This window comes from Vanacampus margaritifer, chromosome 1 (assembly GCF_051991255.1).
Source record: "Vanacampus margaritifer isolate UIUO_Vmar chromosome 1, RoL_Vmar_1.0, whole genome shotgun sequence".
NCBI classification, from domain to species: domain Eukaryota; kingdom Metazoa; phylum Chordata; class Actinopteri; order Syngnathiformes; family Syngnathidae; genus Vanacampus; species Vanacampus margaritifer.
In genome coordinates, this window is record NC_135432.1 from 49,048,518 (window position 1) to 49,066,326 (window position 17,809).

Consider the following 17,809-nt stretch of genomic DNA (forward strand, 5'->3'; position numbering starts at 1 on the left):
CAAAACATTGAAAATATGAGGTAATATAAATTCATTCTTACCCTGCTTGAAATGAACAATGTCCAAAAAATTCTGTTTTGCTGACAATCAGTCGAAATGAGTGAGGCGACTCTTTTTCTGACTTCTGTAGCAGCAAGCAGTGATGTGCCCCTCTGCTTGCTTCGAAGAGAAATATCGGCGTCCTGAAAATACCTGACCGAGAAATCACAAGGAAGATCCGATAATTTTGCCATTACTGTGGATGCACTTTCGCTCATCTTGACCGGTAAATGTCCGAGGGCGCTGTTCGTCGCATTTAGTGGGCGGGGAGAGGTATGCCACGGTAAGCTTAGTCAATTAAACGAGCGAGCAAGAGTGGCTAACAAAAACTTGCTGGACCAGCTAAAAAGAGCAAGTAGCAAAAGCTAGCGAGAGCAAAGCAGAGGGAGACAAGTGGCAGGACCCCAAATCACAGAACTCAGCAACGACCTCTTAGGCCCCAGCTGTGGAAAGTAAGCAGCAGTCGACCCATTGGGTCCGACATGTGCTGCATGCACCACCAGAGACTAACTACGTTCGCAAAGTTGTTCTCCTTCGGGTATCCGTAGCAGAAAGCTGGCGGGGAAACATGTCAGCCTCCTGTAAGGCGTGGCACGACCACTGTAATATCATTAATGATTACTAGACCTACAATTTTATATATATATATATATATATATAAAATGATATTACAGAATAAGAAACATTGTTTCTTGTCAACAACTTTCATTTATTTGTATGCATGCAAATCTGCAACTCTTTTAGGGGATGACAGATCAGAATAAATTGATTGGAGGAATATGACATGCATTGGGACGATGCAACAGCATCACTGTCACATCATGGTGCACGGTGTTTCTTGCCTTAACAAAACTAATAGCTCACTCCTCCCAAACAAGCTGAATAGCTTGTGCTTTGTTTGAGTTTGAATCAGTTGAGTAATTCTGTTATCAAGCCTATTTATTACAAATAGAAGAATGAATCACATTAGTGTGAGTGCTTGAGTTTTATTCAATGAAGATTTTCTGAGCTCACAACCTTTTGGTAGACACTAGTTAGAGGAACGAAAGTGCCAACTGAATTAATGTAGTGCAATTGGAATACTGTAATCTGGACTTTTTTTTTTTACGGCTAGTCTGGGAAAAAAGCAGTTCGACATAGAAAAGTAGTTTCAACATTGCCACAGTACAAGAGCACCACAACCAAAGACGCCAACTGCTAATGTTAGACTTTTACAGGTCCGCTTTCAGGGGTGATTTGGGGTCCTGGGTGACACGAACTTGCTGTCTCTGAAGGCCCGCTCGATTAGAAACTGACCTTTCATTATCAGTAAGCTGCAGAACACCCAGAGTACAGCCATTCCACCCGACACCAATATGTTTTTATTGATTTGTGTTACTATGAAGCATGCATCCCAATTGCAAGCATGTCTGGAACAACCAGACAGTGAAATGTGACAAGTGTCATCAACAGTAACACAAGGTGAAGGCTTTGAAAGTATGGATGTTGAATTTATACCCTTTGTGTGTGTGTGTGTGTGTGTGTGTGTGTGTGCGTGTGTGCGTGCGTGCGTGCGTGCGTGTGATGATAATTCAACTTTTGACAACAAAGATCCAACAAATGCTTAGTTCAGTGTAGACTTTACACTGATCTGATTGGCTAGATCAGGATCGGACAATATTTTGAATTTTTAAAATCGGTGACTGGCTGTAATGTCATAATTTTTCATTGATTGGCTCTGCGAAATAAGACATTTCATTACATTAGAAAAAAAAGTTATATTCAATGGTTTATCAGTGTTTTTTGAAAAAAAAAAATTGGTTCCACCCCCCTCATACATTTCAATTGGCGTCAACTATAGGTGGGTTTTTACCAGAGGTGGGTATTTCGTCACTACCGACGGACTGTCTGCTTTGTTTTGGGAGGTTTTGACAAATGCTGAGAACTTAAAAAAATTAAATTAAAAAAAGACAGATTAAGCACTGCTAACAAACGACGGACTGACTGACAAAATGCCCACTTCTGGCTGTCGGTCCTAAAATAAAAATGACGGGGTGCTGATGGAAGCGTGATTAAAATAAAGTGACAGACTGACGTTTACAGTTTGGTTTGGCTTAAAAAAAAATGATGGAGAAAATGGCGGAATGACGGACCAGCAAATTTTTGTAAAATGCTCACCTCTGGTTTTTGCTGTTCCTGGGTTGGGCCAGTCTCTATTCCCCGGAAATGGTGGCGGTCGATTCTAGAGTAAACTGTTTATATAGACATAAACCATCTTCTGATCAAACCTGTGATCAAGTAACATTTTTTTTTTTCCAAACTTGGTGATCAGCCGAAAAATAATGCAAAGCCACGTTTAGAGTCAGTTTTCACAGCCTAAATAAAACATTTTTTGAAACTATGGATGACAGATGAACATAACCTACCGCCGTAAAGGACCAAATGGTAATAACCATTCTCACACTTCTTTCTCTATAATTGTATTTATAGTAATTGTGATATTGCTAACTGGGACCCTAAAGAATGTTTAGCCGACTTGTTGCCATCTAGTACATTTGACTAAGTACTATGTTTTTAATGATTCATCATCATTTGAAGCTGTTTGAATGCAACATTAATCCTAAAAGAAAACACAGCCGCAGTTGCTTACAGTAATCATCCAACACACAAAAAAAACAATATCGTGGTTGTGGTTTTATCACTACGGAGGAAACCCCTTTCTATATTGTAATAATGTACATTGTTATTCTTGCATGAGCTTGGATCATTAAACTCTTGACCAAAAACTCTCCTAACAACTTAATATATTCATTGCATCGCATTGCTTGTTTACAGCACCGCCTCAGTAAAATGCATCCTACAAAGAAAATAATAAAAGAGCATTTGAGGCACTTTGATCTTGCCACTGCAACAGCCTTAATATTCCCCACGAGCTTTGGGGCACAGAAGACCTGCATTCCCTTTGCCATCAAGATGATAACATCAAGCGCTGTCTAAAAATGAAACAATCTGTTGGAGCAGGATGCCATATCTGCATTTCCTTTCATCTGACTTGTCAGGTGATGAAGGATACAGCTGTTGAACCCGTCGTCTTTTTCCCACCCGAGCAGTTGGTGCAGAAGTGAAAGATCATGCAGGTATGTTGATCTTCATCTAAGATCTTGAGCTGTATCATGTGTAGAGGCGCCCTTTCCAAGGGGGGTTTTGCACTGAGAACCTTTTGCGACCTTAGGTTAGTTTCTAGAGCTACTGTTGCTGGCCCCACCAATGTCAATATATACAGTGGAACCTCGGAGTTTGAACGTCTTGGAACTCGTACAAATCAGACTTGGACAAAAAAATCGGAGTAAAAAATGCCTCAGAGTTCGACCTAATTCTCAGAATCCGAACACCCAAGCAAAGCCAAACGTACCTTGAACCGGTACGTTCGCCGAGTCAAGCCGAGTGATGCTTGAATGCACACGTCACGGTAGTCGAGATGAGGCACTGTTCATTTCCAGTCAGTGCATGAACACTCTTGGAGGTGCTCCAGTCCATTCGCGAGTGCATTTCGATTTTTCCACAATAAATTTCTTCGCTATGGGCCCAACGAAAGACAACAGCGCCTATGGCAGCAAAGAAAAACGGAAAATGCGGAAACTGTATGGATACGGGGTATATGCCACGGAGGAGGCGGGACTTCCGTAAGTCACACATCTACGCTGTTTCCGGTTACTGTTGCGACTAGTGTTAATTTCGTCAACGAAAACTAAACAAAAATAATTTTGTCAACACACATTTTTAATCTGACAAAAAACTAGACTAGAATAAAACCCTCATTGATAAACAATAACAGGGACTAAATCAGTTTGCATTTCTGTCGACTAATTAAGACGAGACGAAAATGTAGTTTACTTAATAAAAACTGGACTGAAATCTATGGACATTTTAGTTCATGAACAAAAACGAGACGGAATTTTTGTGAAATAGACGATTTTGTAAAATCTTGTCTGCTAATCCGCCACGAAGACACTGTTATGTGACACACAGTGACACACACCCTTTCAAATCTGCAGCTAGCGAATGCAACATGCACAAACACATGGGACAGACATGATTCACAAATAAAATCATAAAAAATCAAAATCATAATTATACCGTAACATTAATCCAACGGCTATTGTGCGTGCTTGTTCCTAGCTGCACATGCGCACTTCGAGTGCTTGTTGCATGTAGCCACTGATTTTAGGATTTAGCCATTCATCGTTGTAGCTCCACCAAGCTCACTGCGTACTTAATAGCTGAGAGCCGCAAGAGGACATCCGTCTATGAAGTGATGCCAGCTGCAGAGACTGATGAAGATTATGATGAAGATGAGCTCGCACGTTAGCAACATTTAAGAAAGAAAAAAAAAGCAACATTTGAGAGGCGTTTCCCCCAGACGAGCAAGAGAGCTGGTAGGATGGTCTTCTGCATGTGCATTTCTTAAAACGTGACAAACAGACATTTGGGTTCTACTTTTCAAGAACATCCTTGAATACACCTTTAAATAAAGTGCAGTGAACAGTTTCTGAATCGATCTTTTTTTTTTTTTGAGTCGTTCTTTTCTCCTACTCGCGTTTAATTCATTGGATTTTGGGAATTTTCGTTTCTGTGTTGTTTTCACTTTTGTTTTAGTCATTGACGAAATCATCAGTCAATGTAGCTATCGTCATCGTATCAGTGAATATAGATCCGGACATCACGTGACTATTTCTCTAAACACGCCCCTCTGGCAGGAAAGTAGCGGCGCTGCGTTAATGGACTACAATGATGATGAGGGATAAAACTAGCGTTCATCTGTCAGCTTTCCGCCCAAGAGCATTGTCGCTTTGATGAAAAGGACATGATGTACATGCACGAGGTGGACAGGTTGGATGATATTACCATTGCCGATGAAGTGTCAGGAGTGCTTTTTTTTTCCAACTCAGCAACGCTGCCACGTGGAATTACCCCCTCTCTTAAACTGGTAAGTTCTTGCAAGTCTGATCATACAAGGGCCTTACAAGTTTGTACAATCTGGATTTATTAACACTCGTGGTTAAAATGCCATCGAAGTTAGCAGTTTCACGCAAGTCTTGGCAGTCTTATTTAGGTGCGTTAGCAATTTAAAATCTGCTAATTCGGCCGACGCCACTTTCATTTATGCCGTAAAAAGTCTTAATGGTGTTGGTCAGTTATTAAATTAACCCCTGGGCGTTATTTGTCCATTTTCTGGCATTTTTATGTTTTTCTGTGTTTCACATAGAAAAAGCATTTGAAAAAAATACACTAGGGACCTGACATTTCACCAGGATTGTTAAAAAATGTAGAAGTTCAAATTGGCGCCATGCTGTAATTTATAATTATTACCAAACAGGAGGGAGAAATTTACACAAAATTCTTGTAATAATGCCCGATTTTGGCTCATTGACTATAATATTATAAATCACAGTTTTTGATATGCTGTAAACCTGATGTGTTATAATGCATTTTCCGTGATTACTGATGCAATCACTTCTTTGACGAGGCATAAACATGAAAATAGAGGAATTTGTATGTTGAGAGTGTTAACATAATTGTTATGACTTATGGACTTGTTTGAGCCTCTAACTATGTCATATGAAATATTCAAATTATTATTTTATTTTATATATATATACAGCATAGTTAGTCTTGCTATTAGCATAATACTGCTATTGTTGTCCATAGGGGGCATTAAAAAATAAAATAAAATAAAAACTATATATGTATAGATAGGTCTGATGCCACTGAACATTTTGAGCGGTTGAAAGTGAAAAAAATATTCATAAATGACTAAGTTATCTCACTTCAAAGGAAATGCCTGATTTTGGCAAAATTGCAAGAGTTTTGTGATATTCAGAAAAATGCCATTGTGAAAAACTGGGCATGCATAAAAAAATTATATTGTTATGACTTATGGACTTGTTTGAGCCTCTAACTAAGTCATATGACATATTCAAATTAGTCTTTTATTTTATATATATATATATATACAGCATAGTTAGTCTTGCTATTAGCATAACACTATTATTGTCCATAGGGGGCATTAAAAAAAAAACAAAAAAAACTATATATGTATAGATAGGTCTGATGCCACTGAACATTTTGAGCGGTTGAAAGTGAAACAAATATTAATATATGACTAAGTTATCTCACTTCAAAGGAAATGACTGATTTTGGCAAAATTACAAGTGTTTTGTGCTATTCGGAAAACTGCCATTGTGTGAAAACTGGGCATGCAGAAAAAATTCTATTGTTATGACTTATGGACTTATTCAAGCCTCTAAATATGTCATATGAAATATTCAAATTAGACCTTTATTTTACATATATATATATACAGCATAGTTAATTTTGCTGTTAGCATAATATTGCTATTATTGTCCATAGAGGGCATTAAAAAAAACTTTTTTTTTAAAAAACTATATATGTATAGATAGGTCTGATGCCAGTGAACATTTTGAGCGTTATCACGCTTCAAAGGAAATGCCTGATTTTGGCAAAAATTACAAGAATTTAATAAAAAAAAAAATAACGGAGTACAAACGGAATATTTCCCCCACATTTTGCATGTGGTAATTTAGCAGCTGCTGATTCAGCCACCATGTACAAAGTGCACATCTTTTGCCTTCATTTAATAACTATACAATCGAACTATTACGAACTGATTCAGTAATTGACTCACCTGATATTAAGTGATCGCTACACAAGCTATGAGAAGGATCCCAAATCCTCAGTCTTGTTGTTAACCCTTTTTATGGCTGCTGTGATCCAGTGGCTACGAATTGGTTCCTCTTTTGGTAGCCTGGAGAATGCTCGATTCTTTTGTTGACTCTTCTCGTTGTGGCAGCTGTCAATCATTGTTAAAGTGTGGCGTTTGGTGTCAATTAAAAGTGACAGACCCTGCCAAAATGGCTGCGTTAACGCCCATGAACTTTTTAAACTTTTTTCTTTTTTTCTCTTATTTTTTTCTCTTTTCTTTTCTTTCTTTCTCTTTAGTTTTGAACACTGTGTTTACAAACAACAACGAAAAAACTTCGGACCCTAACTTTAACATAGCAGTAATGAAGAATTTTCAACAGGAGCGTACAGATGCCATCGCCTCACAACAAAAAAGGTAAGGTATTTTTTATTGTCTAAATATTGTACAGGGTGTACATGTTTTTACATAAATAGAAATTAAAATAACTCAAAGTGGCTACTTGCAATGTGACGTGGAGCTGCACCTCTGGCCGGACAAAATTGTGTTTTCCCCCCGCTACGGCTTCATGAAAGGCTGGCGTCCATGCTGCGGAGCTCCTCAGTGGTAGATGCATCTCTGGCCTCTAAGACGATAATTTCGATAATTGCTGCCCCGACAGCGGCAGTGATGTCAGCCAGTTAACTGTGGGAGAGCTAATAGCTGCCTGCCTACAGAGTCCAACAAAACTTATGCATCGCTAAATATCATAAGACGGTGACCAACCGTATATTATATTATATCAGTAAAATCCCAAATCTTGTGCTGATCGCGTCTATATTTTCACAGGTTGAAGTGGAGAAGAGTAGGAATGTGCCTATGAATTTTGGTGACGATTTGTCACCATTTTCAGACACTAGGTGACAACAAAATGTGCCAATACAAGCCAGAAAACAATAAATAAAAAAAGCAGACCACGGCCACAAAATTGGCATCATTAAGATGTACAGAATGTAGTCATTTAGTGGCATATTCGTTAATGCTTAGTCAATTTCTTACACGCCCTTCATTCACACTTTTAATGCGCAGCGATTCTCCCATCGAGGCTTCTGACACACCCATATGCGTAACCGGTGAAATCTCACACAGGCATCGAAGAGGTGTGACCCATTGAATTGTGAGGATGCCTCTAAGTCCCAGATTGTGAAGTTTCCCCACCATTTGTATTCCATATTGTGAACATCCAGGTCTTTCTGATACCCTAATGCAACACAATGCAAATGCTTCCTTTATACGCTGAAAACAAACGGTGGATTGTATTGCTTTTGCCTCTGACTATGATACAAACCACACAGATAGTAGTAGATTATAGTAGTCAAACGACATCTCATCACATTTTAAAATCGAAATAATCGTCACAAATCAAATTACAGTGGTACCTCGGAGTTTGAACATAATTCATTCCTGCGAAGTGTTCAAAGTCCGAATTGTTCAACCTCCGAAACATCTTTTTCCCATAGGAAATAATGTAAATGCAATTAATCCATTACCAAGCTCCAAAAACAGAAAATTCCTATTTTAATTTCTATTTATGTTTTTTTTTACATTTACAGTACAGTATTTAAACAATAAAAAATACCATATATTTTTTGTTGTGGTGTGATGGCGTCAGTGGATGATAAATGCTATGTTAATGCTTGCTTTCGTTCAGAGCTGAGTTTGTGTATTTTACATTGGGCATATCGTTGACTATTAAGCGGTCCTTGGGTGCGTTGTTTAACGTCAGGCATGATATTGAACAGCTTAGGGGGGTCCTTGTGCCAGTATTTACAGAAGTAGTCACGGTAGTTTGCGCGATAATCTTCTTCCTAATTCCACTGTGGTTCGTATCACTGTATGTTTATCTTTGCTGCCACTGGCACTGTTGTCTTTCTTTGGGCCCATGGCGAAAAAAATTCTCGTGGAAAAATCAAAATGCACTCGCGAGTATGGAGCACCTCCGGGAGTATTCACAATCTGACTGGAAATGAGCAGTTCATCATCTCAACTACTGCAACGTGAGCATTCGGCATTGGTTGGCTTCGCTCGGCTTCACTCGGATTCAAGGTACGTTCGGCTTAGCTTGCTTTGCTTGGGTGTTTGAACTCTGAAAATGAGTTCAAACTCCGAGGTATTTTTTTACACAGATTTTTTGGTTGAAGTCCGATTTGTACGAGTTCTGAGACGTTCAAACTCTGAGGCTCCACTGTACAATGATCCAAAGTCCAATGCTTTTCAATGAGCGGAGAGATTTTTTTCACAGAATTAACCGCCATTTCAATTTGTGAAGTCATTTAAGAATTGTCACTAGATCCATTTGGAATATATTTCACACTGCAAATGTGATGTTGACTTGCCTATGGATCCAGATGTTATGCTGATCGTCATCAGTGGCATGTGTATGCATTCTGTATTTAATAAATACAATAAAAGTAATTTAATCAGAAAACTGTACTCATGACTGAATATATTTTTGGAGCTGTTCCATGAGTTCAAATGTGAGTGAGATGTTGCACCATAAAACACATTAAGGGGCATATTCTCCCGTGAGCTTAAGCCAGAAGTTCTATCCTTCAATCTTCAACAAGATGTAGCACCTCCACATTGGCATCTCATGGTTCAAGATTATCTGAATGAAAGTGTGCCTCAGCGGTGGATTGATAGGAAAGGTGCTACAGACCGTGCTCTCCGCACTTGGCCTGCCAGATCCCCGGACATTATTGTGTGTGACGTTTTCTTGTGGGGTATGAAAGGTAAGGTTCATGTTCCACCGCTTCCAGCAAAGACTGATGACATGAAAGCTAAAAAAAAAAACAGCTGCAATTGACTGAGGCGCGTTTTTGGAGAAATGTTCATATTGGCTTGATGTCTGAGCTGCCGTTCGTGGCCACATTGAGCGCTTGTAAAACATGAATTAAAAACTTGAAGGTATGTACATCACATGTCCAGGCTAGAGTTTTCAATTGTTTTTCGTTTTTGAAAATGATTTTGTCTTATTATTTCTGAATCACTCTGTATATACATTACATCCATTCATTTGTTTAATTCGTTCCTGTTTTTAGACTGCTTATCCTATTTATTGGGGTTATTGGTATCAAAGCTCACTTGGCTAGTAGCCAGCCAATCGCAGGGCATACATTAATTTGATTACAAATATAAGTACTGTTACCTAAAAGGAACATTCAGTGATCACTACCGCCATATAGTGGTCAAAGAATAGCATTAAAAGAATAGCATTAGAAATACGCAGGAGCACACACACTACAGTGGTCCAGAGAGACCACATTACGCAAACCTACCACCAATTCCTATTTTGCGTGAGCAAACAAGCATCTCGGCGAGACCGAATTAGCCGGATCAGCTAACAAGAGCGGCTAGCGGGAGTTAGTCAAAGCCAGAGATGAGAAAAGTACTGACATTCTCTACTTGAGTAAAAGTACAATTACTTGTGTAAAAAACAACTTTGGTAAAAGTAAAAGTACTCACTCAAATAATTACTCAAGTAAAAGTAAAAAAGTACAGGTTCTGCAATGTCCTTGACGAGTAGAAGTAAAAAGTATTTTTACCGGATCTTTCCCCCTATGTCAATTTGCAAGATATTAGCTAATGGAGCAAAAATGGGTGTACATCGGCCAGTTGACTCTCTGACTTGACGTGCGTCAAGTCCACAGTGTTGAGTTTCACTCGCTCATGTTGTTGGTCCACTCCACACTGACATGATTGAACCTTCTTTCATATTGTTGAGTGGCAGTCTGCAGCGTTCTTATCAAGTTAAAATTATCGTAGTAGTATTATTATTATTAGTACTAGTAGTAGTAGTAGTAGTAGTAGCGGACGATGACCTAAACCCATACAGTCCTGCTCACTGTTATTGGCACCCCTTCATTTTTTGCGTGATCTCTACAATATCTTCAGAAATAAATGGAAATGTACCAAATTTATATCATCAGGACTTTTTAATTGGATGTCCAAAGTAATTCAACAAAACAAATAGTTTTTCGACTTACATAATGTAATTCCAAGAAAGAAATAGAAAACACTGCATGTTCAGGAATAATGGCACACCTCTTTGATATTTGGTTGCACACCCTTTGGCAGTGACGACAGCCTCCAAATGTTTCCTGTAGCCATCCTAAGCTTCTTGCACTTCTCCGCTGGTACCCCCCCCCCCCCCTCACTCTTTCTTTGCAAATTGTTCAAGCTCTTGAATGTTTGCAGGTTTCTTTTCGCAATGGCACATTTCAGCTCATATCAAAAATTTTCAATCGGATTGACATCAGGAGTCATTGCTGGCCATTTTAAAACAGTATTTTTTTCCCCCCTTTTTAACCATTCTTTGTGCTTTTGGATGTGTGTTTTGGGTCTTGGTCTTGCTGGAGGACCCATGACCTTTGACTCAAACCAAGTTGTCTAACACTTGGTAGGACAGTCCCCCTAGAACAGAGGTGGGCATCGAGGGCCGGAGTCCTGCATGTTTTGCATGTTGCCCTTCTCCAACACAGCTGATATATGATCAGCTCATCAGCAAGCTCTGCATAAGCCAGATAACGATCCTGATGATTGGAACCAGCTTGTGTTGGAAGTGAGAAACCTCCAAAACCTGCAGGACTCCGGCCCTCGAGGACCGAGATTGCCCACCTTTGCCCTAGAATGTCTTGATAATTCTCTGATGTCATGATTCCTGTGATAGGATATAGACCTCCAGTACCAGATGTAGCAAAGCAGCCCCTCAGAATTATGGATCCTCCATCATGCTTAACTGTAGGGAGGGTGTTCTTTTCCTTGGAAGCTTCATTGCGATGTTTGTAAACAAACTGTTAGCTTGCATTGCCAAAAAGCTCTATTTTTGTTTCATCCGTCCACAGAACATTTTCCCAAAAGAATTGTGGTTTGTCCAGGTACTCTTTGGCAAAGGTTAGCCATTCTTTTTTATATCTGTCTCAGGAATGGTCTTCACTCATGAAGCCCTGTTTTTAGTTCAGTGTGTGGCGTATGGAGGATCTTGAAACCTTGATCCCAGACTGTTTGAGGTTGGCTTTCAGGTCTTTGGATGTTTAACGTGGTGTTTTTTCCACCATTCGCACCAACCGTCGAAGAGTTCTGTCATCAATTTCCCACGTCCATGGAGATTTTCGGCAGTTCCGTGCTCGTCAAACTTCTTAATAACATTACGCACGACATCAAAGTCATCATTCATTGTTTAATTCGTGTCAATTGGGCACAGACAATTTAAAACAGGGAATTCTCATTTGTGATTTACCAAATGTGAGTCACAATGGTGTTTTCATATTGATTTACAGGAAAGGGTGCCACTACCAGTGACATAGCACATTTTAAGTTTTCTATTATTTCCGCCCATTGTTTATCGTTTTAAGTTGTTTTATCATCATTTTGTCTTTCGGATAAAATACAAGTTCTCCATAAAAAATAAAATGTTTTACTCGATTCATTTTTATTTTTTTTGTGTGAAGATATTCCACATTATGTACTTTACCTTCATGGGTGCCAATAATGGTGAGCAGGACTGTACGTATGTATTATAATACGGTGTACTGTATGGCAAGTGACATGAGTTCAGAAAGGGCTAATATGGAGAAACGCAAAGAGGAAACCAAGGCAGGGTGGATCCACTCTGAAGGTGCATAGCATAAAAATGGAAGCACACAGCTCTGCAGAGCAGGCACAGAGGTGACTGCTAATCACTACAAAGACGCTGTCTCCATATAGCATGGACGACACACTTGCCGAATAATGGAGACATAGCATGGGATAGAGTTTCTGTGACTGTTTTAAAAAATACAGTGCCGTTTTACAAATCCGCATCCTGGAAAAGATGGCTTTGCCTTTGAGTACAATAATTCTTAAAAATGCATTTTATTATTTTGTAAGTTAGATTGCAAGATTACATTACTTTTTATCAGATATCCTTCATGGTGCTCCTGAGAACAGGATCCATCAAACAGGAATGAAAATAAGAAGAGGAAGAGGAAAATTGCTACTTGAAAATTGTAGTGAATAAAAAAGGAACCTGTGATGAAAATATGAATGAAAGCCGATTTGAGGGACTTCGAATATATCTTCATGTGTCAAAGCAGCCTTTGTATTCCCTGCAGGCTTTCAGTGTCAAACACAAACAACAACTCTCCCTCTGTGTGAAAAGATACTTTCAGAGAAGGACGTCATAGATTTTAGGTAGTGGTCACCAACACCACAAAGGTGGATCTGTGTGAGGGGCGTGTAATGTAACTATTTGTGACTTGATAAAAAGCAGTTTAAGCTATAGCAACTATTTAATACCAGAAATACAGCTATTGTGATGCTTTTAGAGCATATTTAACTGAATTTAAAATGCAATTTCAATTAGGGGGTATGTTTGATATTTATTTTCTTTTGAAAATATACCCATAAATTTATTATATGAAAACAATGATACAACTTTTAAATGTTTTATCACAACAGAATTACACAAATAAACACTCACATCCCTGTAATACAAAGACTTGCCCTTAATTGTTTTGCCACAATTGCCCACACCAAACATTGAAAATATTTGCAAACAAAAAATCATAACATTACAAGATTGCAACACAAGTTTGAAATTGACACCTAAGAAAGAACCAGAGCCCATGTAAGGAATTGAATAGGTGTGATCAAAGAAATATGAGGGGAAATTTAAGCCATAACTCTGTGAGGCTTAACTTTGTCTTGTCCAAAAGAGGGCACAAGCCTGTAAATCTTTGCCATTGTGTCTGGCCACAGAGTCTCTCATATCACATCAAGGGAGTTTTTTTCTGGCAGCAAAAACTGCCTGTGATTTATTATGTTATGAAACAGCTTTAACGTGCCATTTCTATTGCTGGGAGCTTTTCTCTTGTGATAACACCTTCTGACCAGTGTTATTACTAAGGAAAAGTGTCTTGTCTAGCTGGAAAGTGAATTCTATGGGCAAGACAAAGCTCACACCTTACATTAAATTACAGCATAATGTTCCCCTGAGTTCAGTTAATTCCCCATATGATAGACTCATTGCATGAGGGCAACTATTTCTAAATGGATGCAGCATTTCTTTTTAAGAGTAAGTGGAATTTTTCCATACAAAACATATACAGTATGATCCTGTTTTACCCAGAAGTGACAATGACCCAACAAGAACAAAGGCCTGGGCCCCATCTTTTTAATATTCCTCTTAGATAAGAAAGGCAATGCGTGCACATGCACAAAGAAAGACACAAATGCAACATGCGTTCACCGATGCACGCACAGCACACATGACTACAACACACACCTTTCACACTGCAGCTAAGATGGGTATTAGACAATTTAGTCCTGACATAGTGCAGCAATGATCGCTATTACTGCGCTCCGAATATCCTCCTCGTAACCCCCAGTTGCTCCGTCCTTCACTTTGATGTCACGGATAGTCGACAACATCATTACTCATCACATCACCACTGAAACACATGCCAAGTGCAACACTAAATCACTCCCATATTGATATGTCGGTTATAGTATTATATTCAATGTAATGTAAGGAAATTATTTCATATAAACACGTTCACGGTTTCACTTTGATATTCACATGATCACAAGATCACCTTCATCGACAGCCACAATTACATAATTTGTCACAATTCCACTGTCATAGAAAACATTTTTTTAAACTGATATGTGCGCACTGTTGTTTTTGTCGTCGTTGGTATTTGTGTGCGTCAGTCCGCTTTATGTTCAAATCATTTTCATATTGACTCGTCGAGGGCCGCTTGTTTCTGTCACTTCAGATGAGGCCCCATTGGTTTTGCGTGGGACATATTCTATATCAAAGTTACTCTTATGACGTCCTTTCCCTCGGCTCCAGGCAAACAGAAGGAGGAAGCAGAAGATGACCACACCTAGAAAGGACAGGCAGCCCATGGCCGTGGATATGATGATAGTCTTCATATCTATGGGGACTGTCATGTTGTACAACACAGTCCCATTCCCCCAAGTGCTGTTAGAGTTTGTCATATAATTTGAGCTCCTGTTGCTATTGTGAAAGCTGTCCCTAATGCTCAGACTCTTCACAGCTAAAGAGGCTGACAAGCTGGCATTGCCAGCAGGGTTACTAGCAATACACAAGTACACCCCGCTGTCATGCAGCTCCGCAGCCTTGATCTCCAGGGTGCCATCTGGTTGGACTTCCACCCTGCCGCTGCTCTTGGCTGTGATGTAGCGTCTGTGAGGTGTAATCCAGACCACGGAAGGTCTGGGCGCTCCCTCTGCCATGCAGATTAAACGTGCAGGCTGACCCTCGTCAGCCATCAGCAGCTGTGTTACGTTGGGTCCGATTCGAGGCTTGGTGCAGGTCATGTACCGAGAGACCAGTGGTTCCTTGAGCTCACGCAGAGTTTTTCCCAGAAGGTACTCGGGGGCACTGCACTCCGGCTGGATATCAAGAATATGAAGAGATGGGGGCTTGTAGCTATTCAGCAACCAAAGCAATCTGCAGTCACACACCAATGGGTTTCCACCCAGACAAAGCCTCTGGAGACTGTCTGGTGATGCAAAGACTCCTCTCTCCAGAGAGTCTAAGCGATTTTGTGACACATCCAGTAGTTGCAAAGATATGAGGCCAATAAATGCAAAGGGTTCAATAGAAGCAAGCTGAGCTCCTTGGAGACGGAGCTCCATCAAATGTGGTAAGTGGCCAAGCTCTCCTTGATGGATATGCTGAATTCGAGAGAAAGACAAATTGAGGTGCGTGAGGTAGGGCAGGTGGCGCAATGCTGCACCAGGGAAGGCAGATAGGTTAGTGTTAGTTATGAACAATGTTGTGAGGTTGAGGCCATGCAGTGACAGAGGGGGTAGTGTGTCCAACCAGGGCCAATGATCCATCTCTAGTCGGTGGAGATGGAATAGTCTCTTAAAAGAGAAAGGCTTAAGAAAACTAATGCTCAAATGGCGCATACGAAGTTCAACCAGGTTGTGGAGATGTGCTAAAGCATCAGTAGGGACTGCGGTGAGATTGGAACGTTCCAATGTCAGACTTCGGAGTCCAGTCAATCCCATGAAGGCCCTCTGAGAGATGAAAACAAGTTCGTTGTCACCCACTTCGAGGGATGCCAACTTGCGCAGATCTTGGAAGGCATGGTCCAGTAGTACTACAAGTCTGTTGTGATTGAGGTCAAGTCGAGAGAGGTTGGTCAGGCCAGACAACACGCCCGCAGGAACTAGTTGGATCACATTACTGCGGAAGTTCAGTGAGCGCAGAGCAATCTGAGAACGAAACGACCCAGTCTCCACCACACTGATGAGGTTGTCACTGAGATCCAGGTCTTCCAGAAGATGGAATGAAGAGAAGTTGTCTGGTGTGATTAAACGTAGCTTGTTTTTGCTTAGATCCAGGACTCGGGTTTCAATGGGGATGCCTTCGGGGATGGTGCTCAGACGCTTGCGGTGGCAGCTCACTGACTTGCTCTGGGCAGAGCATTCACATCGGGCAGGGCAACTCAGGGCCAATCTGGCCAAGAGAAGCAGCACGGCCCCACCCAGGAGGATGTGGTAGTTTGGGGCTGGGCGTCGCATGACTCTTTTACCCACGTTGCCCACTGTCACCGCACAGCTCCTTATACGTCCAGAACACCATCACGATCGGGTCCTGTAAGACACAACGTATGAAAAAGAAACAGGTTAACCCTCAAAATACGAATCTGTTTTCCCCGACAAGAAAATACGCACGTTTGTCAAATCACCGTAACTCCTGAACCAATTGCGAGCTTTACGTACATACTACATATACGTATTACGGTAGCTGGCAGATTGGCAATATGTGGACTGTGGTGGAGGGGGAAGTGATGCGTCATAGAGGAGAGTGACATCAAATCACAGTAACTCCGAAACCATTAGCGCCAACAACGTAATTCCAAGGGATTCTTTACGTTCGGAGGGGAAAAAACAGTCTGACTGCTATAATAGTAGTATTTAAAGGGTTAATACTTTTTCTACTCAGACTCTTCATTTGTTTGCCCTCTGCCTTTTTTACTCCTTAAAGAGCCTTAAAGTCCTCCATCTCTTTAATGAACTGTCACTTTCCTTGGCTCACTAGAAAGAATGGAATTAAAGTCAAAGCAGGGCAAGGCACAACAAGAGAAATATCATCTGCAGAAAAATGTGAGTGTTCATCACAGGGTAGCACAAAAGGTTGCAGGCTAACTGGAGATGTCTTCTGAGGATGGAGGATATTTCAGCCAAGTGGCGAGAAATGACCCTCATTACAGCGTGATGAGGCTAAAAGCCCGGGCGGTAATAGTTTGTGCCGGCATGTACATCTTGCTTTTGCAGATTCATGGTTGTTCAAATGGACTGTTTGATATGGGCTCAAATCATCAAAAATGGTGGCAGCAAATGTTTGCTTTCATAACACTTTGCTTTGTATTATTTTTTTAATCTTCAAGAATGCGTGGCTTCATTGCAAGGGACAATACATGACACATATTTATGCATCTGTATATAGAACGGTTCTACCATTCCTTGCTGAAAATAAAATCCACATATTGCTTTTTTGCATAGATGGGCACTGTTGTTGATGGATGCCCACATATTCGGTGAGTGCTTTATAATGCGAAGACTGAAAAGGCCGTCTATATTGATCTGGATCACTGGACAAAAGCCTGCTTCAGTCCGTGCTCAGTCCATGTATTTATTCAAGGCTTTGCGTCATAAAGCACTCGCCGAAAATGCGGTCATCCATCAGCGACGGAGAGCAGGAAGTGCCCATCTCTGCAGTTACTTGACACATCAAATGTCAAATTTGCGAGCAAACGTAGTTGCAAATATTTGCATATTTGCTCACATATTTGTATTTATTTGAATGCTTTATTGTACCCCTTGTGTTTCTTTGTGTTATTTTCTGTGTCTTTGTACAGATTCCGACATTGACCCATCCGTATGTTTTTAATGACCTTTCAGCAGCAAGGGCTTTTTTCTTTCTTTCACGTTTTGTTACATATCGCTGCCATCAGGCCGAAACCTCATAAGTCACAATTTCACATTTCAAATTTTTTCAAAAATCTATAC

At 40.3% G+C, this 17,809-nt stretch overlaps 1 protein-coding gene across 4 annotated transcripts in view; it reads right to left on the bottom strand.

Annotated features, from left to right (window-relative positions):
• Positions 1-13,189: 13,189 nt before the first annotated feature.
• lingo2b (leucine rich repeat and Ig domain containing 2b) overlaps positions 13,190-17,809 on the bottom strand; it is a 52,458-nt gene continuing 47,838 nt past the window's right edge. For all 4 annotated transcript variants that reach the window (XM_077572022.1, XM_077572110.1, XM_077572178.1 and 1 more), the window contains one exon: positions 13,190-16,391. In XM_077572022.1, the coding sequence (XP_077428148.1) occupies positions 14,483-16,318 (1,836 nt within the window). In that variant the 5' untranslated portion in view covers positions 16,319-16,391 and the 3' untranslated portion in view covers positions 13,190-14,482. The remainder of the gene's footprint in view (positions 16,392-17,809) is intronic.